Source organism: Muntiacus reevesi, chromosome 7 (assembly GCF_963930625.1).
Source record: "Muntiacus reevesi chromosome 7, mMunRee1.1, whole genome shotgun sequence".
Classification (NCBI taxonomy): Eukaryota; Metazoa; Chordata; class Mammalia; order Artiodactyla; family Cervidae; genus Muntiacus; species Muntiacus reevesi.
This window is the reverse complement of record NC_089255.1, coordinates 32,822,592-32,849,405: the sequence shown is the minus strand read 5'-3', so window position 1 is coordinate 32,849,405 and position 26,814 is coordinate 32,822,592. Positions and strand designations below refer to the sequence as shown.

The 26,814-nt window shown below is 34.1% G+C and overlaps 1 protein-coding gene across 1 annotated transcript in view; it reads right to left on the bottom strand.

Moving 5' to 3' along the window:
• The window catches only part of SPRED1 (sprouty related EVH1 domain containing 1), a 114,164-nt gene that overhangs the window by 13,236 nt on the left and 74,114 nt on the right, over positions 1–26,814 (bottom strand). The window contains exons 3-4 of the mRNA XM_065940461.1: positions 17,888–18,056; positions 15,496–15,545 (exon numbers count right to left, since the gene is read on the bottom strand). Coding sequence (XP_065796533.1) covers positions 15,496–15,545; positions 17,888–18,056 — 219 coding nt within the window. The remainder of the gene's footprint in view (positions 1–15,495; positions 15,546–17,887; positions 18,057–26,814) is intronic.

Sequence of the window (26,814 nt, the reverse complement as noted above, 5' to 3'; positions counted from 1 at the left end):
AAGTAGTCAATTAAACTTTAAAAATGTATCTGAGAATCTACTGTCTACTGAAAACTAACTGTGTCAAACCCAGTTAATTGCTATTTTTATATAATTTTCCTAATAGCTGTCCCCTGTGTTATGACAATGCTCAGTTACTGCAAAGGAGTTGGCTAGATAACGGTATCCAGCAAACATTATTTCAAAATGCATGATAAAAGTTGAGAAGAATAAAAAAAAATTCAGGAAATGTATTTGTTCCATAGAGTTTTCAAAATAAATGACCCAAGTAACTGTCAAAAATCATAAACAACTTGAATAGAAGAAAACAACAAGAACAACAAAAAGGTTTAGAGAAAGGGCCTAGGTTGAAACCCTGTCTTATCCACCTAGGGTATAAAATTTTGCAGCTGACTTTTCTAAATCACAATTCCTTTTTATTATAAACTGGGTACAATATTTGTACTAAAAATCTCAGGGTCAGCTGAGAGACTCAAAGAGATTAAAAACTATAAATAATCACAAACTGTGGTGTTAGTCGTAGGATCAGGAATGGTCATAAAGTAATTAATGCTTTTTATGGTGACAACTATTTGGATCAGGTCGTCTTTACTGCATTCTAATCTAACAAGTCATTTAACAATTGTAAATTAAAACTTACTTAAAAATGTGTATCTGAACAAATATAAAATGGTTTCATGACCCAGTGTTTTACTGTATGACTTAGGTTAATTATACTTATATTCTGTACATTAAACAGTAAATACATTTCTTTTAGATTAAAAGCATTTTTAAAGGGAAATATAAAAAGCATTATTTCATTATTAAACAAAAATGTGGGTGATAGTTGGGTAATAAATGATTTAGTTCAACTATTAAATGCTTACCAAAATATCTGTAATTAACCTATTAGAATTATTTCATACTACACAGTAAATTTACAGCTATACACCTCAATGTGTCTCAGTGAATAAAATAACTAAAACATCTTTCAGGAGTCTGATAAAACAAATAAATCGTCACTGTTTGAAAATGTACAGTCTACAATCTACAATAAGGGATATACTATCTGTGAACTGTGAGAAACTAACATTTGTAGAAAGTCTTTAACAGAAAAAGGGCATTTTTCTATTACTTAACTGTATCTCTTTCAGGAAGTTTAAATTTAGATATATTAGTTAAGCTGACAAAGTTAAAAAAAAGTGGTGATAGGAGAATGGTCATTCTCATTCACACAGGAGTAAAATCTGGGCCAACCATTTCTGAATAGCAATTTTAATAAAATATATCAAAAGCTTTAAAAACATGTATGCATTTTGACCATTTACTTGATCTAGTAAAGAAAAACATGTATTAAATGGAAAGAGCTTTAGGCATAAAATATTTTTCTCAGGAAATTTTTTAATAGTAAAAATGAAGAAACAACTTTAATGTCCCAAATTAAGGGGTTGGTTATGTAAATTATGGTATGTCCACTTAACATAATGAGTGGTCATTTGAAGTCAGACTTATGAATAGTATCTACTTTGTGGAAAATTACTTAACGCTAAAAAGTCCGTATATAAAATTTTATTTACACTATTTTAAGTGTGAAAAGATAAAAGATTTAAAGGATATAAAATGAATGCTAATTCTGAGTATGATTATGACGCTTTTCCAATTTTCAAGAGCTGTTCACTTTTTATAAGGTGGGTTTCTTTTAAAATCTAGGTATATACTTCTCCCTTTATTTTAATGTAAAATCATAGTATTTTAAAATATAATACAATTATATTCTATCAAAATATTCAAGTAATTCAATTAACTAATGAACCAGTCTAAGTAGATCCCCTCCCCCTCCACCCCCGACACTCTGTATCTGAAATAATAAACTGAAGAGATTGTTCAAGCCTTGTTTCACACCCTTCGGATTCAGGCAGAACATCTCTTTTGGTCAATAAAATAAGTAATCTTCAAAAACGAGCTAAAATTCTGATTGTTTTTCAAATCCATTTTCTCTTCTCCATACCCACTTAGCTACTCTCTTAATGCAAGCTCTCATTATCTTTTTTGCCTCTCTTATTTTAGCAGGTTTCTAAATGATTGCCTCGTGAAAGTTTAGGCATGCAAATTTGTTGGTTTTCCTACTCAGAATCCTTATAAGGTATCCAATTACCAAAGCTCTATTGGGGAGCCCTATACACACTGGAAAATAGAGGGCAGGGAATCATTACTGTCTGAGGAAAGCTTTCATAAGATAAACAATTTATGCAATCCATAGAAATGGGCTCTCTCACCCTAGAAGCACTGAGATACAAGATAAAGTCCAGCTTATTTCATAGGAAAAAGAAACTTAATAAATACATGAAAAGATGGTGGACTTCAATTAAAGATTTAAAACTATGATGCCAATCTTTTATACAGACTAGAAAGGATGGAAAATATACATAATACTCCTCTATACTGGGAAGGGTATAGAGAAATAATATTTTGTACTGTTGGTGAGAGTGCAATTCTTCTTTGAGAAACTTTTATACAGATACATACATAAACAAATAATCATCTTAGCACTCTTTTTTAACAAAAAAAGATAAGAAAAAAGAAAATATCCTATGGCTGTATGACCATGGGACTGATTAAAAATTTATGATCTATATATGATAAATTCTAAAAGCCATTAAAAAGATCTGTATGCAGTACTCACAAGAATTGCTAAATGAAAAACAGCTAGGTATACAATTGCTAATATGACATGATCCTATTTGTCAAGTTGAAAGGATGGATAAATAGATATTTTAAAATTTTATCAGTATAAGGAAGAATACACACCAAACCAATGACATTTCTTTTAGGAAATATTTTATATAAAGGGCTACACACATAATAACATAAAGACAAGACATACAGACAAAATAACATAAAAACATTAATACGACAATAGCATCCCCTATCTATACCACTTGGATAGGAAAATATTATCTTGAAGTAGTTGTTTATTGTCCAATTTCTTACACTTCTGTGCAGTTTTAACACACTAATACTATTTCTAAACAATATTTAGTTACAGATGTTTCCGGATTTTGACTGATACCATGCTACTTGGGACATTATGGAACCTGCTTTTCTTGCTCAACTTTTTTGCATGAAATTTATTCATGTTGACATATGTAGCAACAGCTCACTCATTTTCACTTGTAGTGTTGACAGCTAACATATATTAAGCATTTTCCATGTATCAGACATTGTCCCAAGTACTTTACATGATTTAATTCATTTAATCCTCACAACAACCTTTCAAAATAGTTGGCATTATTTTGTCTCTACTCCACAAGAAGAAATTAAAGCTTAAAGAGATTATGTAACTTGCCTAAGATAAAACACTTAATTTTTTGCTATTTCAAACAACAGTGCTAAGAACATTCTTCTACAGGCCTCATGATACACATTTAAAAGAATTTTTCTGGTACCTATACCACAGGTAGAGATGCTAGAATTGTAAGACTCATGTATGCTCTGATTTATAAAATAAAAATTATTTTCCAAGGTGATTTTAACAATTTACATATCCACAAACAATGTTCTACATTCTAAGACTAAGCATTATCACAACTTTCTTATTTATGGATATGCTATTTAATTTCTATAATAATGAACTAGGCCTCACTAAAACTTAGTGTTTTCTTTACATGAACAAGAAATTTTGAGAATGAACAAAAGCACTAACAAATGCAAGTATAGATTTGTCATTTTACCATGGTTCCTACTCCATGGTTTTATAAATCACTTTCTGTTTAAGATTACTTACTACCCTGTTTCTTTCCAGGACCATCTGACATTTCACAATTCTGATTCTTTGTACATGTCATTTCCTCTGCCCACAAAGACTATCTTCTATTTTCTACTAGAAAAACTCCTTTTCAGAGTTTAGGATTAACATATATAGACTACTATATATAAAAGAGATAAACAACAAGGACGTACTACATAGCACAGGGAACTCTAGTCAATATTCTATAATCACCTATATGGGAAATGACTCTAAAAAAGAATAGATATATGTCTGTTAACCCATGATTTAATTCATTTAATCCTCTCAACAACCCTTCAAGGTACTTGGCATTATTTTGTCTCTACTCCACAAGAAGAAACTAAGGCTTAAAGAGATTACGTAACTTGCCTAAGATAAAACAATTTTTTGCCAAACTCATAAGAAAAAGATGGTCATTTTATAAAAAGATTTGTACTATTTGTTATTAAAATTAATAAAAGCCAAAACATTTTTAAAAATTTGGATAAGAGTAAAAAGGTAAAAAGTATTCTGGCTAACAAACTTTTGAATTTTTTAATTGGATTATAACTCTTTAGAAGTAGCAATTAACTACAGGAATAGGGATATAACCTCAAGTTAGGTGGTGGAAAATCTTCCACAAGAGCAGAAAATATATGAAAGCCACAAAAAATGTACATACATTTGCACAATCTTCATCTTTTAAAAAGTTGTCTATAGCAGTAACATACATCCAATGCTTTTAGTACATTGGCTCCTCTGTATTATCTAAAAAGTAAACTATGCCAATACTTAATGTTCAATGGAGACCTCTTCACTCTCAAGAGGCTTGTATAGTAATTACTCTATGGTTGCTCAAGATCATTTAGCTTTTTCTTTAAGATTAATATAGCAATTTTTGTGTGCAGAGGCAAAAGGATGCAGTATAAATTAATAATTTCAGCTGTAGCTCTCAATTAGAAGTTAAGTCTAGAAGACAGTTGTAGAGAAAATAAATAGAGATTCTGCTTATTTCTTCCTTTTGTCCCATCTCCCTAAATTAATTCTGAGGCAGAGAAAATAGCATTGGTCTGCAAACTTTTTAAAATGTATTGTTCCCAATAAATAATCTAGTGTGAAAAAAGGTGGTTAAATGATTATTACAGTCTATCAACTGTTCCAAACTTTAATTATTATATATCACAAATCACAGGTCTGAGTGTGTGACTGGGTCATATCTAACAAGAGAAGTTTTAAATAATTATACTACTAGTTTATTTTAGCATGATGGAAAAAAAAAAGAAATGTTCTTTGATAAAGAAATATTTTATTTTGGGCTTCAAACTTCCCCAGCATCAGAATCTTTTCCAATGACTCAGTTCTTCACATCAGGTGGCTTCAGCTTCAGCATCTGTCCTTCCAATGAATATTCAGGACTGATTTCTTTAGGATTGACTGGTTTGATCTCCTTGCAGGACAAGGGACTCTCAAGTCTTTTCCAACACCACAGTTCAAAAGCATCAATTCTTTGGTGCTCAGTTTTCTTTATGGTCCAACTCTCACACCCATACTTGAACTGGGAAAAAAACATAGCTTTGACAAGGCGGGCCTTTTGTCAGTAATGTAATGTCTCTGCTTTTTAATACGCTGTCTAGGTTTCCTATAACTTTTCTTCCGAGGAGCAAGCATCTTTTAACTTCATGGCTGCAGTCACCATCCAGGGTGATTTTGGAGGCCAAGAAAATAAAGTCTGTCACTGTTTCCATTTTCTCCCCATCTATTTGCCAGACAGTGATGGGACTGGATGCCATGATCTTAGTTTTCTCAATGCTGAGTTTTAAGCCAGCGTTTTCATTCTCCTCTTGCACTTTCATTAAGAGGCTCTTTAGTTCCTCTTCACATTCTGCCATAAGGGTGGTCTCATCTGCACAACTAATGGTATTGATATTTCTGCCGGCAACACTGATTCCAGCTTGTGCTTCATCCAGCCCGGCATTTCGCATGATGTACTCTGTGGCTCAGCTGGTAAAAAATCTGTCTGCAATGCAGGAGACCTAGGTTCAATCCCTGGGTAGGGATGATACCCTAGAGGCTACGCACTCCAGTATTCTGGCCTGGAGAATTCCATGGACTGTATAGTTGGTATTACTGAATGTGACCCTAGGATAAAATTCTAGAAATATATTCACCAATTAAAGGATTGTCTAAAAATTTTTGTAGTTTGTAGGAACTATGCAACTACAGCCTGCTAAGAAACAGATTTACAGACAATGAACAATCCCTGAACACCTAATACCACTTTTAAGCCAAACCTATGGCTGATTCATATTGATGTTTGACAAGAAACAACAAAGTTCTGTAAAGCAATTATCCTTCAATTAAAAAACAGACAAATTTTTAAAAAAATAAAGAGTTTAGTATCTCAGTTGATTAATCTAGGTTGGAGAACTTGTTTTTCTTGTTTTTGCTGGACATTGTATCTTGGTACTTTTCTCATATTCCTTCCATATTATTTCATCACTGATAACTGTGTTCAGATTGGCTAAACAAAATACTACATATGCTATAAATGTTTTAAGACAAAGCTCATAGGCTTGTAAAATTAAAAATTCAAGGTTAGTTTATCCCTTAAACTAATGAAAAATAATTAAAAGAAATCTAGGGAACAGGAGACATTTGTGGTCAAATCTAAAATGCATTGCTACTGGGTGCTACATCAAAGTATAAACAGTAATTTTACTGGGCTTGTAGAATTATTATAATTTATTATTCCCCCTTTCTCTGCTCTCTAAGTTTGCATGAGCTCCGTGCTCAAATGCTAAGTTGTGTCCTAGTCTTTGTGACCCCGAGGACTATAACCAGCCAGGCTTCTCTGTGCATGAGATTTCACCAGTCAAGAACACTGGAGTGGGTTGTCATGCCCTTCTCCAGGTAATCTTCTGGATCCAATGATCGAACCCTTGTCTCTTATGACTCCTTCATTGGCAGTTGGCCAACTAGCGCCACCTGGGAAGCCCGCAAAGATTCGGACACAACTGAGTGACTTTCAATTCACTTAACTCTGCATATAAGTTAAATAAGTAGGATGACAATATACAGTCTTGACATACTCCTTTCCCAATTTGGAACCAGTCTGTTGTTTCATGTCCAGTTTTAACTGTTGCTTCTTATTCTGCATACAGATTTCTCAGAGGGTAGGTAAGGTGGTCTGGTGTTCCCATCTCTTTTAAGAATTTTTCCACAGTTTGGCGTCCACACAGTCAAAGGCTTTAGTGTAGTCAATGAAGCAGATGTTTTTCTAGAATTCTCTTGCTTTTTCTAGGTGCAATGGATGGTGGCACTTTGATCTCTGGTTCCTCTGCCTTTTCTAAATCCAGCTTGAACATCTGGAAGTTCACGGTTCACATACTGTTGAAGCCTAGCTGGGAGAATTTTGAGCATCACTTTGCTAGCATGTAAGATGAGTGCAATTGTACAGTAGTAGTTTGAACATTCTTTGGCATTGTCTTTCTTTGGGATTGGAATGAAAACTGACCTTTTCTAGGCCTGTGGTCACTGCTGAGTTTTCAAAATTTGCTGGCATATTGAGTGCAGCACTTTCACAGCATCATCTTTCAGAGTTTGAAATAGCTCACCTGGAATTCCATCACCTCCACTAGCTTTGTTCACAGTGATGTTTCCTAAGGTCCACCTGACTTCGCATTCCAGGAAGTCTGGCTCTAGGTGAGTGATCACACCATTGTGATTATCTGGGTCATGAAGATCTTTTTTGTATAGTTCTTCTGTATATTCTTGCTACCTCTTCTTAATATCTTCTGCTTCTGTCAGATCCATACCATTTCTGTCCTTTATTGTGTCCACCTTTATGTGAAATGTTCCCTTGGGTTCTCTAATTTTCTTGAAGAGATCTCTAGTTTTTCCCATTCTATTGTTTTCCTCTATTTTCTTGCACTGATCGCTAAGGAAGGCTTTCTTATCTCTCCTTGCTATTCTTTGGAACTCTGCATTCAAATGGGAATATCTTTCCTTTTCTCCTTTGCCTTTAGCTTCTCTTCTTTTTTCAGCTATCTGTAAGGCCTCCTCAGACAACTATTTTGCCTTTTTGCATTTTGTTTTCTTGGGGATGGTCTTGATCACTGCCTCCTATACAATGTCACAAACCTCCATCCATAGTTCTTCAGGCAGTCTATCAGATCTAATCCTTTGAATCTATTTGTCACTTCCACTGTATAACTGTAACGGATTTGATTTATGTCATACCTGAACGGTCTAGTGGTTTTCCCTACTTGGTTTTTGAATACAACAGAAAAACTTAGGCAGAATTACCCAAAATCTTTAAAACAGCAATTAGCTCTGGGGTAGGGATAAATGATTCCTGACTTCTTCTTTATAGTTTTCTAACTATGCAAATATTCTACATGAAGTTTAAGAGTCAAGAAAAAAAATCAATGACAAACATTATGCAAAAAGATTATATACATTTTTTTTCCCTTGTTAGTAATTAAAACTCAGTCTAAAATACACAAAGGTTACAGGAACTGAACTAAAGACAGTACTTCAAGTAAGATGGTGAGGGGGTCACAGTAATATAAAATCCATTTTGCTAGTTCTAATAATTAACTTAATTTTCAGATATACAAGGGGCTTCCCTTGTAGCTCAGTTGGTAAAGAATCTGCCTGCAGTGCAGGAAACCCGGGTTCAATCCCTGGGTTGGGAAGATCCTCTGGAGAAGGAAATCGCAACCCACTCCAGTATCCTTGCCTGGAAAATCTCATGGACAAGAGGAGCCTGCTGGGCTGCAGTCCATGGGGTCACAAAGAGTTGGGCACGACTGAGCGACTAACACTTTCAGATATAGAGCCATGTTAAAAGTGCTACCACCTTTGAAAATGGATGCATGAACAATTCATATGCTCCTTAATGAGGCAAGTTTTATGGGCTGTTACCAACCTAGCATGTCTGAACTGTAAGAGCTGTTACAATTAATAACTCTGGTTGGAAAAACAATTTAAAATAATCTTAAGGCAAATGTAAGCTAGCATTAAAACAAAAAAAAAGTCCCACCTTAACTGGCTTATTAAAATAGTGAAAGAAACCAAATGAAAAGAAAGAACACTCATACCTTACTACTGCTTGGGGGGTTTTTGTTTTTTTAAAAACACCTTAGTTTTGAAGATTTTTCTTCAATAAACTTTTCCTAAGTGCCAGGCACGTATATGGTCAACACTGTACTAAACATAGGGATAAAAGATGAGTAAGATATGATTTTAAATCCAAATAATGATGCTATGACACCCTTCAAAGACATATATGAAAGAGAAAGGTAAATACCTTTGCAGTGATTTACGATACTGATGAAGATTAACTGCTGAAAGCTCAAAGTTGTCTACTGTAAATAATCAAATGTTTAGTGTAGTTATTAGAACAAAACAGCTACTCAAATCTTTATAGAGCAAATTAATAAATATTCAAAATGGAGAGGATTCCCACTCTGATATTTCAAGTCTTAACAACATTTATGATGTAACTATAACAGTTATTTTTGGGGGGTTAAAAAGATAGTGGGTTATTCTTTTAGTGCCATTTTAGTTACCTTTGCAAATAATTACTAATAAAGTAAACCTAACATAACCACTACCATAAACTACAGTTAACCTGTACTCAAAATAAATTCAAAATGTTTATGTATGTCAAGTCCATTGGTGAATTATGAAACTTTATTCCTAATAAGGTGGCTAACTTAATTAGAATACTTTATAACTTCCAATACATTGCAAAATAAGAATGAGGTACTTGAAAACTGGCATGACGGTAAACTTAAGACTTTTGTCAGTTTAATTCCGGAAGTTGATTCTTTTAAAAAATTTCACATTTTGCTAGCCTCTCAGTATCCTTTTGGTATAAATTAAAGTTAATATATCACATATACATCATCAGGCTCAGAATTTTTTTAAACTAATATGAACTGATGTTTTTCCTATCTGAACATACTTTTAGTTATAAAGGCATTATCAAACCAAGATGTAATACAATCTTCTTTTGAAAGATGGAATTTAGCCTAAGGTAGATGTATACCTAAAGAAGTTAAGTATGGGAGTAAAATAAAATGAACATGACTATAAATGTTAGCTTTCATTCTAATAATCTTCCTTTTCTGCTTATGTGTTGGTTAGCTATGGCTGCATAATAAATTACCACAAAGAACATTTACTATCTGATAGCTTCTTTAAGTGAGAAATTTGGGAGCAACTTAGCTGTTCACTAACAGGAATAAGTACATTTCCTCTCTCTCATTCTGACGACCTGTGAACTAAAGAGAGAAATTATCCGCCCCACAAACAACTAAAATACAATGGTAGGACAGGCAGAGGATAACTGCTATAAAACCTTCTGGTTCAAAGTAAGAGAAAATGGAGTCGCTGATCCAAAGTAATTCTCTAATCAAGTTCTAATCATGTTAGAAGTTCCTTGAATATGGGAATAATTCTCCAAAGCCCTTGGCTTGACCCTTTGAGATTTTGGTTCTATGTCTGAGTTATCTTTCCATTTAATTTAAGGCAGTCAAATTTTACATGTACAACATTTTTAAACCTGTTTTCTGCCAGTAGAATTTTGGGGATCTAAGGGGCCACTCCTTAGTTTGGTGATATTTTTGCTAACTAACTCTTTTGAAAACTTTGTAGGTCTCTTGTTAATCTTACCGAGCTTCACTCTGTTAAGACAAAAAGCGTAGTCATAAATCTGACTTAAACTCTTCTCTACTTCAAATTTCTGCTAAGAACACCCTTAATCTGCTGTAACCCCTCTTACTTTGATTAAAAGGTTCTCTGAGGCTCACCCTACATCTTTCTGATTATATAGAAAAGATGTTAACAAAGGATTTTATAGTCAAAACACTGGCTTCATCTTTAGACAAAGTTATCTGAGTGCTCTAGACTTATCTCTGCCTGGAAGCCAAGTCTTAATTTTAGCATAGTTCAACATATTGAGAGGACGAGAATTTTCAAAATCAGCAAGTCCTGCTTCTTTTTTTGTCTGTTTGCTTAAGAGTCCTTCCTAAGTCTGTTTCTGCCAACTTCTCTTTTATCAATAAGCAGAACATTTTCTATTTCACGTATTGGTATAGGTGACAGTATTGCTCCACTTTCTGCTACTATACAACAGTGATTTCCTTTCTTAGTTTCCAATATGGTTTTCTTCATTTTCACTTCAGTCCTCCTCAGCAGTCTCTTCAGAGGCTTAACATTAAGCTTCTATCTACTGTCCTCAAGTTCAAATTATATGCCACATTTTAAAGTGCTTGTTATGGCAACATCCCATTATGGATAGCAAAATCTGTATCAGGAACAGATTATCCCAAAACCTAAAGTCTTAAAATGACATTTATTATTTTAGTTTCTCTAGGTCATGAATTCAGGAACAGTTTAACTAGGTGGTTCTGACTCACATTCCCTACAGAAGTTATGGTTAAGCTTAGCTATGACTGCAGTCATCTGAAGTCTCATTTGGGGGTGAATGACCTGCATCCAAGATAGCTCATGAACATGTTTATTGTCACAAAGCTTCAGGTCGCCTACCTCTGGAAGTCATCCTCTTGTCATTCCTACCATATGCTTTTTGTTAAGTAACAACCCACCAAGTACAGCGCCCTCTCAAAGGGAGAAGAATCAGATTCCACCAAAACGAATATGATTTAAGAATCTATTTTAAAAACATCAAAGTAAAAATCAAGAATTAAAATTTGACATAAAAATTGCTCTTTGTAAAATTACATTTAAGTGGAAGCCTATTTTACAGTCTCTAGTGACAATGCACACTTCCTACTTTACTATGTAAATAAAAACCAAGCAAGTGCTTAAGGGTCTAATGAAGACAAAATATAAATAACTGTTTCAGGGGTGCCTGTGTAACCTGCTGCACTGGGGGCAATCGAGAGACTTTACTATGAAGCAGAGATTCCAAGAAGCCAGCAACAGAATATCTACTCTTCTTGCTTTGGTTATACATAATTCTCTTCACTAGGCTCCTCCTTTCTATTTCTGGGCTTCCCTGGTGGCTCAGAGGGTAAAGTGTCTGCCTACAATGTAGGAGACCTGAGTTCCATCCCTGGGTTGAGAAGATCCCCTGGATCCCTTTCTATTTCTAAATTTTCACTTTTTTTTTTTTTTCCTCTGTGATACATTTATTATTCCTCATTCATATCTTGCCCATTTTACTACTCCATACCAAAGAATTGACATATGTGGCACTAGAAGGAAATAAGATTATGAAAATAAGACAATAGTTTTTACAAAACCATTGACTGTGATATGTACAAAGTCTGCAAACAAATCCTGCAGAAGTTATTCCTCTATACAATGTCATACGTAGAAATGAAGCAAAACCAAAGCAGAATGTTAAAAAAACTCCTTTAATAGATGAATTTTAATTAAATTCACTCTCTTCCTAGGGAGCAATTCAGAAAACGCTTCCCCATTTCCAGCCCCATATTTTCTTTGATTGCTGTGGCTGTTGTTCAGTTGCTAAGTCGTGTCCGATTCTTTGCAACTCCATGAACTGCAGCATACCAGGCTTCTCTATCCATCACTGTCTCCAAGTCTGTGTAAACTCATGTCCATTGAATCAGTGATGCCATCCAACCACATCATCCTCTGTCATCCCCTTCTCCTCCCTCTTGCCCTCAATTTTTCCCAGCATCAGGATCTTCTCAATGAGTCAGTTCTTCGCATCAGGTGGCCAAAGTATTGGAGCTTCAGCTTCAGTCCTTCCAATGCATATTCAGACTGATTTCCTTCAAGACTGACTGATCGATCTCTGTGCAGTCCAAGGAACTCTCAATAATCTTCTCTAGCACCACAGTTCGAAAGCATCAATTCTTCAGCACTCAGCCTTCTTTATGGTTCAACATCCATACATGACTACTGGAAAAACCGCAGCTTTGACTACACAGACCTTTGTCAGCAAAGTGATGTCTCTGCTTTTTAATATGCTAAGTTGGTCATAGCTTTTCTTCCAAGGAGCAACTGTCTTTTAAGTTCATGGCTGCAGTCACTGTCCACATTGATTTTGGATCATAAGCAAATGAAACCCGACACTGTTTTTCACATTTTCCCCATCTATTTGCCAAGAAGTGACAGGACTGGATGCCATGATCTTAGTTTTTTGAATGTTGAGTTTTAAGCCAGCTTTTACATTGTCCTCTTTCACCTCCATCAAGAGGCTCTTTAGTTCCTTTCACTTTCTGCCATTAATTGGTATCATCTGCATATCTGAGGCTGCAGATATTTCTACTGGCAATTGAGATTCCAGGTTGTGATTCATCCAGCCTGGCATTTGGCATGATGTACTCCTTTCCCCATTTTGAACCAGTCTGTTGTTTCATGTCTGGTTCTAACTTTCACCCAGTCCAGCATTGTTTTCGTTGATACCGGAACAAAACAGAACTTTGGAAAACAATTAACTAAAAAATATATTTATTTTGTATTTTATTACTTATTTACACCTAATTAACTGAAATTCACTGTTTATAAAAATAACTAGCTATCAATAAAATAAATAGATTCATATATTAAAACACAAATAAGAACTCTTAAATGTATAATAAATATAATGTGTTAGGATACATCCACTGAAAGCAAATTACAGACACAAAAAGACTGAAAATCGTAAACATGAAACACTAAGGGTATATAAAAATATTCTCTATTTAAGTGAAGTTTCGGAAAAAATCTATAGTACAATGATATCATAGTAACACATGTGTACCCATTGACTTGTACAGAAAAACACTCAAAGGCTATATTTAAAAATATGTATGATGGTTATCATGAATGGCAGCATACTTATGTTTTATTTTTTGAACTTTGCTATACTTCTCCCATTTTCAAAATGAAAACCATTCTTATTTTCTGATAGTAAATGTACATAAAACAGTCTGTCACATCTTTAGATGATTTCTATTTTTATAATTATATGAAAAATTATTTATATAAGGTATACATATAAATTTTTTCTCTATTATTCTAAAAGTACTAGTACTTTAGGATATTAAAAGTACTAGAAAGAAAACCATACAGCTCAGAATCCCAAAAGTAACCAACAAAACTATTTATCGTTTTAGTTGAGTAACGATGGATCACAACACCATATAATTATGTTTTTTACTACTCAATACATTGCAAGTAAATTACAAATAATAAAATTTTTTACAGATTTTATGACATACCTTAATTAATTCAACTATTTCCATTCTATTTAGATAGATTATTTGTTATTATCAGTATTTCACACACGCTCAAAAATCTGTTTATAAAATTTTTGTGTGTATCTCTATACCTTTAAATTCATTCACTTGATCAACAGGCATGAATGTTTCTATTTTTATGGCTTTTAAATATGTATTACCAAACTGCTTTCTAAAAACAATTTACCAGTCTACATTTTCTCTAGCAGAGGGTCAGTCTGTCAACCTCATGAAAAGACACAGTCAGGGGTAAAATTAACTTTTAAAATCTTTGATAATTTGGTAACTAAAGAACGTTAATTTATACTGCCTACTGAGATAAAGGGTGTCCAAGTTTATCAACATTTCACACTTATTTTTCTATAAATTTTTAATACAAGTACCTTACGTATGGAACGGGATATCTGTGATGGCTAATGATATTTGTAAGCTTGACTAAGCCATGGTGTCAAGTGGTTTGGGCAAACATTAGCCTAAATATTGAGAAGGTAATTTTCATATGTGACAAACATCTAAATCTAGTAGACTCAGTAAAGGAGATTATACTCCAAAAAGTGGGTGGGACCTATTATGAAAAGACTTGTAGACTGAGGTTCCACAAAGAGGAAGGAAATCTGCCTTGAGACTGCCTTCAGACTCAAGATCAAAACATCAACTCTTGCCAGAATTTCCAAGATGCCTGCTTATCTGACTACTTGCCTACCCTGTAGATTTTGGACTTGCCAGTTCCCACAATCCAATGAGCCAATTCCTTATAAAACTGAACAAAATCACAGCAAGAGACACAGATGTAAAGAACAGACTTTTGGACTCTGTGGGAGAAAGTGAGGGTGGGATGATTTGAGAGAATAGCATTGAAACACGTATATTACCATATGTGAAACAGATCGCCAGTCCAGGTTCGATGCATAAGACAGGGCGCTCAGGGCTGGTGCACTGGGACAACCCTGAGGGATGGGATGAGGAGGGAGGTAGGAGTGGGGTTCAGGATGGGGGACACATGTACACCCATCGCTGATTCATGTGAATGTATGGCAACCACTACAATACTGTAAAGTAATTGGCCTCCAATTAAAATCAATAAATTAATTTACAAAAAAAAAGAAAAAAATTTTAGAATCACATCATACATTTCTATACAAAATTTTTGTGATTTTTGAATGGGTTTGCATACAAATCAATTTTGGGGGAAACTGCAATTTAAACAAAATTGAATCTTCTAATTGTGAAAATTTCAGTCTTTATAATTAGGCTTTCCTAACAAGCTTTTTCTTTCACGTCTTTTATTAGATTTATTGCTAGGATCTTTATACTTTTTGATACTATTATAAAAAAACTGAACAAAATCAACCTCTCTCTCTAAATATAAAATGTATGTATATATACATACACACACACAGAAGTTTCCTGACAAATATGGCATCTAAAAATTTCTTAAGAATTTATATGAATTGTTTATTTATTAAGGCTAGTGATTTCCACCACATCCTTCAGGTTTTGAAATTCCTTTTAAGTCAAACTACTTACTTGTAAATTGTCTTCTGTACCTTCAGCTTCATTTTTAAATGATGGGCATCCTAAGAAAACAAGTAAAAGTTGATTAAGCATAGAATTTTTGTCTTAGATTTTAGAGTTGCTGACTAATTGATAATATCACTAAGAGACTATAGAAGATTGATCAGAGATCACTCTGGACTGCCCGGCAACTAGCCAGATGGTGGCCACTCATATTTGTCCCTCTGTTAGAAGAACAGAGAATAAAGTGACTGCTTTCCTCGGCTACAGGTAAATCTCCAGTACCTTATTAAGGAGGTGTGTTCTGTGAAAGTGCACTGTCTCTACTAAGCCCTCCCCCCTTGATTTCTCTGAAACATCAAACTGCTAGGAAGAGTACATGCATCACATTCCTCTGCTATTTAGGAGATACCCACATGATTTACTCAATTTTTCTAAATACCCTGACCTATGAAACAGTATTCAGTACCTCAAACTAGGATTTTAGCTGCTTTAGTAAGAACGAAAACAAATAAGCCTGAATCTGCTATTGATAATCAATAGCCATTTGTTGTTACTGACTTTTGAGCACCAATGATGCTATAAAACTTTTCATGGCATTCAAGAGTGCCTTTAGTGTCAACAAATTAATAAGAAGAATTTATTTTAGCAAAGTATCCTGAGTTTATATGCTACCCTTGAAGAGAAAGTTGACCGATGGAAAGGGCTGCATAGTTCATTCTTACTATCATAAAAGGCTAAGTAAGAAATATTTAGTGTGATTTTTAAAATCTGTAATAGTGGCTGGTAATAATGCTACCAAGTATATTTTTTTTAAAAAGTTCAAAAACAATGAGACAGGCTGAGTGCTGTAATCTACTCATAGAGTAGAGTAATCTACTCTATTTGGCAAGGTGTTTATGAGCGTATCCTTATTAATTACTTTTTTGAAAAGATAAACCATTCTATCCGACCCTCGGGAAAGAAGTATGCTCTTATGGGAGTATGAGTGTGGGGATAAAATTAATTCAAAACACAGAATTCCAGCAGCCATGGATAACAATTTTCTTTTTAAAGTACTGCTTCTTCCACACTAGCTAAATATCAGAACTGGGAAACTTTAAAAAAAAAGAAAAAAAAAAAACTGATGCCAGGGTACAATCTCAAACAAATGATGTCAGAATCTCTGCTGGATGAGGCATTTGGCATCATATATTTTTTTAAGTTTCTTGCAATAGTTTAAGAACCACAACCACTACAGGAGAATCTAAAGGTTCATATTCACCTCCCCCACCTCCTGCCTAAATTCATGATATATAATTTGATAATTCCTCATAAAATTTGAAATGCACAGAAACTTTAAAGAAAAAAAGAATGCCTCAGCTCTATTCCCCAAGTAGTTTGATTCAAGTGGTCTTGAGTGAGGACCAGTTATTCTATTTTTCAAAAGCCTTCCAGGTTGATTCACATGTTCAGTCAACAATAAGAACACTGATATAGGGAGAATTTATGGGTTCTGGTACTAAGGATAAGATGACTGCCATCGTTTCATGGAATTTTTTTCTGAATCAGAAATCAAAAATTGTTTACCAAATTCTAGTCTTTTAAAGTAGCTAAAATATTATTTAACTACAGCTTCACTCACTAACAACACATATCTGTGTTAAGTTTTTTGATGTTCTTGCTTCTGGCTTGTCTCATAATTAGTTCATGTTTTCTAATTTTTTTTACTAAAGTCCCATCTTCAAAATATACAAGTCATAATGCTGTCAACACATTTTCATTCAGATGCTTTGTATAAGAAGGTTATTTCTACTAACAGAGATATTTTCTTTCTTAATTAAAAAAACAAATTAAATCTTAGTTATGACTTCTTTGGGGGAAAGAAATTATTTTCAACATGATTTCCTTTTGTTTAATTAAGCAAAAGCCAGTCTTACATGTAAATATTCTTCCTCCCTTTTAAACTTGCAAGCTTTAGAGTTTATAATCTAACAGACTCGTAAGATACACAAAGGGATACACTGCTGTCTCCTCCAATCCTTATTAATGAAATCAGGTGAAGACTTAAGAAAGGTTTTATCATAGAGTAACTAGAATCAACATGTATTTAATTATTATATATTTTCTGCTTATAATTACCAAAACAAGGATATGAGTAACACACACATGCGGGATTTTGAAAGTTTTGACTGCTCCTCTCTTTTTGAGCCCTTATTTTAAAACTTTAGAATTATCTGATGTGTGCTGTTGATGTATATACTGTGATATGACAAATATAAAACAGATTAAGGAGCCCATTATTTTATCTTCACCTACAATCAGCTTTTATAAAACCTGATCTCATACCATAAAAGCTGACTTGCTTGAAGTCACTTCTACTATAAGTAACTAATAAATTAAGGAAACAGTCAAAACAACCTACCTTGAGAAATATCCTCTATAGCTCTCCGAATGCCTCTATCAAAAGCCCTAGCATCAGCAGGACTTTGAAAGGTAAGGCCAAATTTCTTGTCATCAATCTTCCAGTGGTGAAATGTTGGAGTGACCTTATTGTAAATAAGGTCTTTTTTAAGCATACATTCCAAAACCACCTGCCAAAAGTTAAACGCCAAAAATTACTATACATATATCAAATGAATCTAACATAGCTCTTAAATACAAAGTTAGCTGAGAAAAGGGCTGTTATATTTTAATAAAAGCATCCCTCCATTAATGTGAGGTCTTGTTACTTAACCTACTCACAAAGTCACTTGATACAGAAATTAATATGGGATTAAAGAAGATTGTGGAAAGATGGCAGAATTCTTAAGAAGCCCCAGGTATCTGTCTCCCTACCTAGACAAAACCGGCTGGCAATATCTATTGGATGTAACTATGTTGGAACTTTAGAGTCTGTTGAAAGCTTTTAATTTTCAGGAAAAGACATGGACAGTAAACTGCAGTTCATTTTGGTCAATTTCAGCTATTAGCATAGTAGCAGCACCAACCCTCACACCCACTTCCAGCCATAGGGCAGACAGCTGTGCACATGTTCCTGGCACAGCTTGCATACAAATTACAAAAGCCAAGGTGAGTAGAAAGGACATTATCCTTCAAGAAATAGAGAATTTAACACAGTAATCAACTAGACCAAACAGACATACGAAACATAGACACACGAAACACTCTATTCAGTAACAGAATACACGTTTTTCTGAAATGCACATGCGACATTTTTCAGGATACACCATATGTTAGGCCACAAATTAATCTCACTGTATTAAAGAATATGGATATCATACAAAGTATTTCTGACCAAATTAAGATACAGTTAAAAATCAATAACAAAAGGAAAATTGGAAAACTCAAAATATTCTGGGAATTAAACAACCAACTTATCAAAGAAGAACCTATAAGGGAAGTTATAAGACACTTAAAGAGGATGAAAATAATGATACAACATACCAAAACTTATAGGAAACAAAGAAAGCAGTACTAAGGGGAAAATGTATAGGTGTAAACAATTGCATTTAAAAAAAAAGAAAAATCTTAAATCAACAGTATAACTTTAAAATTTAAGGAACAAACTAAACCCAAACCTAGCAAAAAGAATAAAGGAAATAATGAAGATGAGAGGAGAGACAAAGTAAAGACCAGAAAAATAATAGAGAAAAATCAATGAAACCAAAAGTTGGCTCATCAAAATGATTTTAATAATGGACAAATCCTGAGCTAGAAGGACTAAGAAGAAAAAGAGAAATCAGAATCAAAATGGAGACATTATTACATCAATTCTACATAAATAAAAAGAACTATGAGAGAGCACTGTGAACAACTTACACCAACAAGTCAGATAACCTAGACTTAATGGACAAATTACTAGAAAAATAAGACAGATCGAGTAAGAAGCAAAAAGAAAATCTTAATAAACACATAACCAGTAAGTAGACTGAATCAGTAATCAAACATCTCGTGACAAAGAAAAACCCTGGGCCTAATGTGAATTATATCAAACATTTAAAGAACTAATACCAGCACCTCAACCTTTATCAAAAGATTGGAGTAAAATCTTCCTAATGCATTCTATGAGGACAGCATTACCCTGATAACAAAGACACTACAAGACAACTATGTACCAATATCCTTTATGAATATAAAGGATGCAAAAATCAAAAAATCCTCAACATTTGCAAACCAAACTCAGCAGTATATAAGAAGGATGATACACACTATGACCAAACTGGATTTATTCTTGAATGCAAGGACAGTTAAACACATAAAAATTGATCAAAGTAATATCCTACGTGAACAGAATGAAGGGAAAAAGTCCAAATGCTCTTAACTGAAAAACCAGAAATAGCATTTAACAAAATTTAAGAGAGCAAACTGCCAACATAAATTGAATCATAGAAAAACCAAGAAAATTCCAGAAAAATGTCTACATCTGCTTTATTGATTACGCCAAAGTCTTTGACTGTGTAGATAACAACAAACTATGGAAAATTCTTCAAGAGATGGGAATACCAGACCACCTGACCTGACCTCCTGAGAAATCTGTAGGCAGATCAAGAAGCAACAGTTAGAAATGGGCATGGAACAACAGACTGGTTCCAAATTGGGAAATGAGTACGTCAAGGCTATATATATATTGTCATCGTGCTTATTTAACTTATATGCAAAGTACATAATGTGAAATGTTGGGCTGGATGAAGCACAAGCTGGAATTAAGAGTGCTGGAAGAAATATCAATAACCTCAGATACACAAATGACACCACCCTTATGGCAGAAATCGAAGAACAACTAAAGGGCCTCACGATGAAAGTCAAAGGGGAGAGTGAAAAGTTGGCTTAAAATGCAACATTCAAAAAACTAAGATCATGGCATCCGGTCCCATCACCTCATGGCAAATAGATGGGGAAATAACGGAAACAGTGACAGACTTTATTTTGGGGGGGCTCCAAAATCACTGCAGATGGTAACTGCAGCCGTGAAATTAAAAGATGCCTGCTCCTTGGAAGGAAAGCTATGACCAACCTAGACAGCATTACAGTATACTAACACATATATACGGAATTTAGAAAGATAGTAACGATGGCCCTATATGCAGGGCAGAAGAAGAGACGCAGAAGTACAGAACAGACTTTTGAACTCTGTGGGAGAAGATGAGGGTGGGATGTTTCGAAAGAACAGCATGTATATTATCTGTGGTGAAACAGACCACCAGCCCAGGTGGGATGCATGAGTCAAGTGCTCGGGCCTAGTGGGCTGGGAAGACCCAGAGAAGTCGGGTAGAGAGAGAGGTGGGATGGGGGACCGGGATGGGGAATACGTGTAACTCTATGGCTGATTCATATCAATGTATGACAAAACCCACTGAAAAAAAAAAAAAAATTAAAAAAAAAAAAAAAGCAGAGACATTACTTTGCCGACAAAGGTCCAAGTAGTCAAAGCTATAGTTTTTCCAGTAGTCAAATATGGATGTGAGAGCCTGACTATAAAGAAAGCTGAACACCGAAAAACTGGTGCTTTTGAACTGTGGTGTTGGAGAACACTCTTGAGAGTCCCTTGGACTGCAAGGAGATCAAACCAGTCAATCCTAAAGGAAATAAGTCCTGAATGTTCATTGTAAGGACTGATGCTGAAGCTGAAACTCCAATACTCTGGGCCACCTGATATGAAGAACGGACTCATTGGAAAAGATCTTGATGCTAGGCAGGAGGAGAAGGAGATGGCAGAGGATGAGATAGTTGGATGGTATTACCAACTTGATGGACCTGAGTTTGAGCAAGCTCTGGGAGTTGGTGATGGACAGGGAAGTCTGGCGTGCTGCAGTTCATGGGGTCACAAAGAGTTGGACACAACTGAGTAACTGAACTGAACTGAACATCTTTTCAAGACAAAAATAACTAACAAAAAGGAAACTACATCAAAATATCTGACAACAGTGACAAGACTGTTCAATGGAAGAAAGGAAAAGTCTTTTCAAGAAATGGGCCTAGGAAACTGGATATTAACATGCAGAAGAATGGAGTTTCATTCTTATCTAATACCACATGCAAAAATTAACTCATAATGGATTAAGGACCTAAAGAAAACCTAAAACAACAGAACTCTTAAAAGAAAACATAGGACAAAAACTCCACGACATTGGATTTGGCAACATTTTCTTGGACATGACATCAAAAGCACAGGTAATAAAAGAAAAAACACTGGTATAGTACTAATCACTTCTTCACAACTCCATATGCAATGATGTGATGTTATATTGATTCTATTATATCTCATATTGATGTTAAGCTAAAAACCACTGCCTCTCTCTACCAATTTCCCCACCAAGAGCTTATTGTTAAACTTTTACCAGCATATCACTGAAAAAATCATCTCTGATAGTAAGTTTTGTTAATTCTGCAAGAAATGACAAATAAAACAAAATAATGTCCTGCTTGCTTATAGGCAAAGTGTGTTAGCATTTGCGTTTTACAAACTGTCACAAAAACTATTTTGCAATAATAATAATAATAAAATTCATAATTAAATTAAGTTCTGGAATTCAAGAAGTTAAAATTGGTATTAGGGATTACTGCAATGTATTTACTTAATTTATTACTTCATAAGTTAATTTATATTAATTCATAAAATAACATATTAATTCATAAACAGTGGAAAAGAGATATGTATTTTGGAAACCTGCTCAGTTGCAATTGTCAATAAAGAGAAGGACATAAAAACCTGAGTGTGGTGCTATAGTCTTTATTACATGAAAATTAATTATATGAATTAATTTTTAATACATGAAAATGCTGTTAACTCTTTTCCAAAACTTCCCAAAGTTCTTTTCCAACTACTATCTGCTAGAAAATTTTCAACATGATCTATACTCACCTATACCACTTGTTTACAAACAGCATCTATTTTTTACAGGGTCCCAAAACACACAGAAAAAGAAATAGTTAAGGACAATGAACTAGCTCTTTGACTCATACAAGTACTTATGCAAAAATGTGTTCCACCTGAAAGTCATATAAATATTGAGGTCACACACCATACCAACTGGGTACAAAAACAAAATGCCAACTAATTCTGAAGCAGATGTCAGTTTATGTCATTAATTTTTACCTACCAAGTGACATTAGGATATAAAATATACTGTTCACAGTATATATTTAGCATACCATAAAAATAACTGTTATTTAGGACAAGCAAACTCTGGGAGATAGTGAAGGTTGAAAAGCCTGGCATGCTGCACTCCATGGGGTGGCAGAGTTGGACAGGATTCAGCAAATGAAAAACAGGGAAAGGCTACTACAGTGTAGCTGCTACTATGAATTTAGGAATATAGAAAAGAAAAATGCAGGTAATCTATTGACACAACAATTGACTCATGATTTTTGGAAGTAATTTAAAAAATATGCTCCCTAGAACATTCTGCATCACTCAGCATTTACATAATTATCAAAGCCTCCATATCCGAAGTACAAAAATTTCTTGTCATGCAAGATATTAAAAAATTGTTTTGCTTCTGACTTTAGCATTTAAAAAATAAATGCACTTATAACATTAAGGACAATATAAATAATAGTTTTATTAAATAATAGGGATAAAAACCATCTATCTCAAATTTTTAAAAAAGATCAATGAGATTAAAAAGGTATAAAAGAGAAAGTAGTTAAGAATGTCCCAAAAGGCTTTTACCCACCATCAATACTAAATCTCCATTCTTGAAAAATAAAAATAATTTTAAGGGCTGAAAGGATTCTTAAAAATTAGTGAATTCTTCCCATCTTCTACTTCCACTTCTCAACTTCATCAGAACAATGCGTTCTGCCTTTACTTCATTGCAGTTTTCACTATATTAATTCTGTATTGTAAGATCACCATATTATTATTAACAGTAATAGCCATATAGGAAGCAGAGTTCAATGTTTACCACATTTGTGTTTTGAACTGCAGAACTGTAGAAAATGGCAACTACATTTTTGTCAAGGGATGACAATCAACCAATCCAAAGGTGCCAGGTGAATTATTTATGCTGCAGGAAAAGTAAGCTGACCAGATAAATTATTTCTGGTCAATAGAGACTTATACCTATTAATTGTTACTGTTGTTTAGTAGCTAAGTCGTGTCCAACTCTTCTACAACCTCATGGGCTGTAGCCCACCAGGCTCCTCTGTCCAATGAGATTTCCCAGGCAAGACTATGGGAGTGGGTTACCATTTCCTTCTCCAAACGGTTCTTCCCAACACAGGGACTGAACTTGTGTCTCCTGCACTGGCAGGAGGATTCTTTATTGCTGAGCCACCAGGGAAGCTCCATATCTATTAATTACTTATCCAGTAAAGTAACAGGTGTTCTACTGGCCTGAAGTGGTTACAGCTCTCCCAGAATACATGACCTATACTTACTCTTAGAACTTTCTATTTTTTTCTACGTGAAGAGTTAACACAAGATGAAATGAATAATTTTAAGAACAGTACCCAAAAAGCAACTACCAGAAGCCATTAAAAGTACAACCATAAAATACTCTATAAACAAGTTGTTAAAATTGTTAATACAGCTTTGCTACTTCTTAGTTGAATATGCTTCTTTCTGGGTTAAGGCATTCTAGAAGTATGTGACTTTCATCAGACCTCCAGAGTAGCCATGAAGGACATTCATAAATTCCATCCAGTTCAGCTGCTCAGTCATGTTCGACTGTTTACAACCCCATGAACTGACGCACGCCGGGTTTCCCTATCCATCACCAACTCCCAGAGCTTGATTTATAAATTAGAAAGTATTAATAAGACAAATCTGAAAGAAGATCACTGGCCCTGCCCTTGTTTCTACCATAAAGACAGATTATATATTAAATAACAAGCAGAAAAGATACTGAGCATAAACAACTGCAAAGTGAATATTAAATGTAAGAGTAACTTACAAGAATAACTATAAAAGAATATGCAAAGTAACTCGTTATCAATAACCCCTAATGGATCCACTAAGAATGTGGCTAGTTAACAAAGAAAAAATTAAAGAGTTTTAAAATCAGCACTATAACTTTTGATCTCTTGACCATCTACAAGTTTATTGGGATTCAGAAAAAAATCATTATTTACTATAAACTATAAAAAAGCATAATGAAAAAAATTTAACTAGAAAGAGCAACAAATTCAAAAGCACTTAAATGTTTTTATGCTGATCACCTCCAAAAAAAAAAAAAAAAAAAAGAGAGAGAGAGAAAATTTCAGACTCTTACATATGAATAGACCTGATCAGGTTTGAGTAGAACTTAATCACTGCAAATAGACTGACTGGATCAGCTTTAGGAAAGGGACTTTAAGGAAGGAAGAAAAACAGGGGTATATGGTATAACAGCTTTGCATTTTTAATATAGATCTGAATAGATCTCAGTTGCCTAAGATATACAAGTCTTTTCTAGCTAAATACTTTTGGAACATGACTGTTTTAATAAGATCTTAAGGTCTTTTGAGCTACTGATAACAAAAAGAACAAATACTCTATTTCTTCTAGAAAGGTTAAATAGGTTATTATTAAAAAGGCTAAATAGGTATTATTAAAAAAAAAAAAAAACCAGATGCAAAGGTGAACTCTGAATTTAAGGAAAGCAAACCTACTGTAAGCATAAATATATCAAAATCTATTATAGATGAAGAGAGAGAAGGAAGAGAAGTGGTTTTCTTACAGTAGCAGGCTAAGAGTTAAAAGAGAAAGGAAAAGAAGAAAGATGGTTAATGACAATGCATATTCTTCACGTGAGCAAAACATTTCCAAGGTAAAATGATTAAAATATGAATTACAGAAGAAACAGAACAATCCACACATACTTCCGAAGAAGAAAAATGCTATTAAAGCATAAGAGGGATGTCAGTATATAAATTAATTTTAAGCTCATGGGCTCTGAAGCTTACAGTAATTAGGTCTCCTCCAGTTTCCACCCTTCATTACCCATCTGACTTAAGAATTAAATGAGGTAATATACACGAAGTATTCAAATAGCATCTGACACACAGATCTTCAATACACATTAGCAGCAAGGGTGACGATAGTCATTAGTCACAAGGTGATGCCACCAGCCCATAATAGAAAAGTTGCCGTAAAGGTTGAGAGGTCAGTATTTACTTTTTTGAGTACAGGATGGGGAGGAGTTTGAATGATAAATAAAGGTGCTCAGGACCTTAAAGAGCTTGTTAACAGACTGATTCTACAGACAGTGAAAACATTACAATCTCCAACATTCTTCCTTTCTCTGAAAGAAATTCTAGGATATATTATAGAGAAAAAAAGGGGGGCTGGGTGGGTTTGACAGTCACTAAATAACTAAAACTTCTGAAGATATATTTCAAGTTATTTTGGGAAATACAGAGCAAATTACTGGACTATTTGCCAGAAGCATTTAAAATAGACCAAGCCAAAAATAGATATAAGTACATTTCTGTCTCACTAATAACAAGTAATAATTTGGGAAAGCAGAGTAAAAATAAATATGTACTTTCAAACTACTATGTAACTTTATTACATATGCTACCTTACAAGTAAATAATTACATGTTTACAGAAAGCATTATCTAAGATGTAGTATAGTTGGTAACTAGACAAAGAAATTATTTTGGTAACTTTAAGAAGTATCTTTGAATCAAAGAAAAACATTTCATTTCTGAAATAAAAACTGTATTTTCAAGTTAAATTACTTGATAAACAAAGTCAATAACTGGTAACTCAAATAGCTGCCTCCTATTATGACCTTTAGTTTTTTGGATGATATAAAAAACTTTGTACCTGGATGATATAAAACCCTTTATAAAGGACACCAAGGCATTCTATGAAATATGAAACTATATTGTTATCAAACAACACATTTTTACTAATCATCTACTAAAAGAAATTTGTGTTTAAAGTTGGGTTCTGAGATGAATGAGACTTTAGAAAAAATCTAAAAAGTAACAGAAGGCAAAATGGTAGTGTTTCTTCACAAATAGTTAACAGTTCAGCTACCACAAAAAGAAGGGCAGGAGCCAGTATTTTTTAATTATGTCAATTTCATGAAAAGTCTGTTAGACTTTGCCCTGCTTCATTTTCTAACTCAAGGCTAAATTTGCCTGTTACTCCAGGTATCTCTTGACTTCCTACTTTTGCATTCTAGTCCCATATGATTTAAAGGACATCTTTTTTGGGTGTTAGTTCCAGAAGGTCTTGTAGGTCTTCACAGAATCATTCAACTTCAGTTTCTTCAGCATAATTGGTTGGGGCAGAAACTTGGATTAATGTGATACTGAATGGTTTGCCTTGGAAACAAACAGATCGTTCTGTCATTTTTGAGATTACACCCAAGTACATCCTGAAATGCAAAGTCCAGTGGGCTTTAGGAAGCAT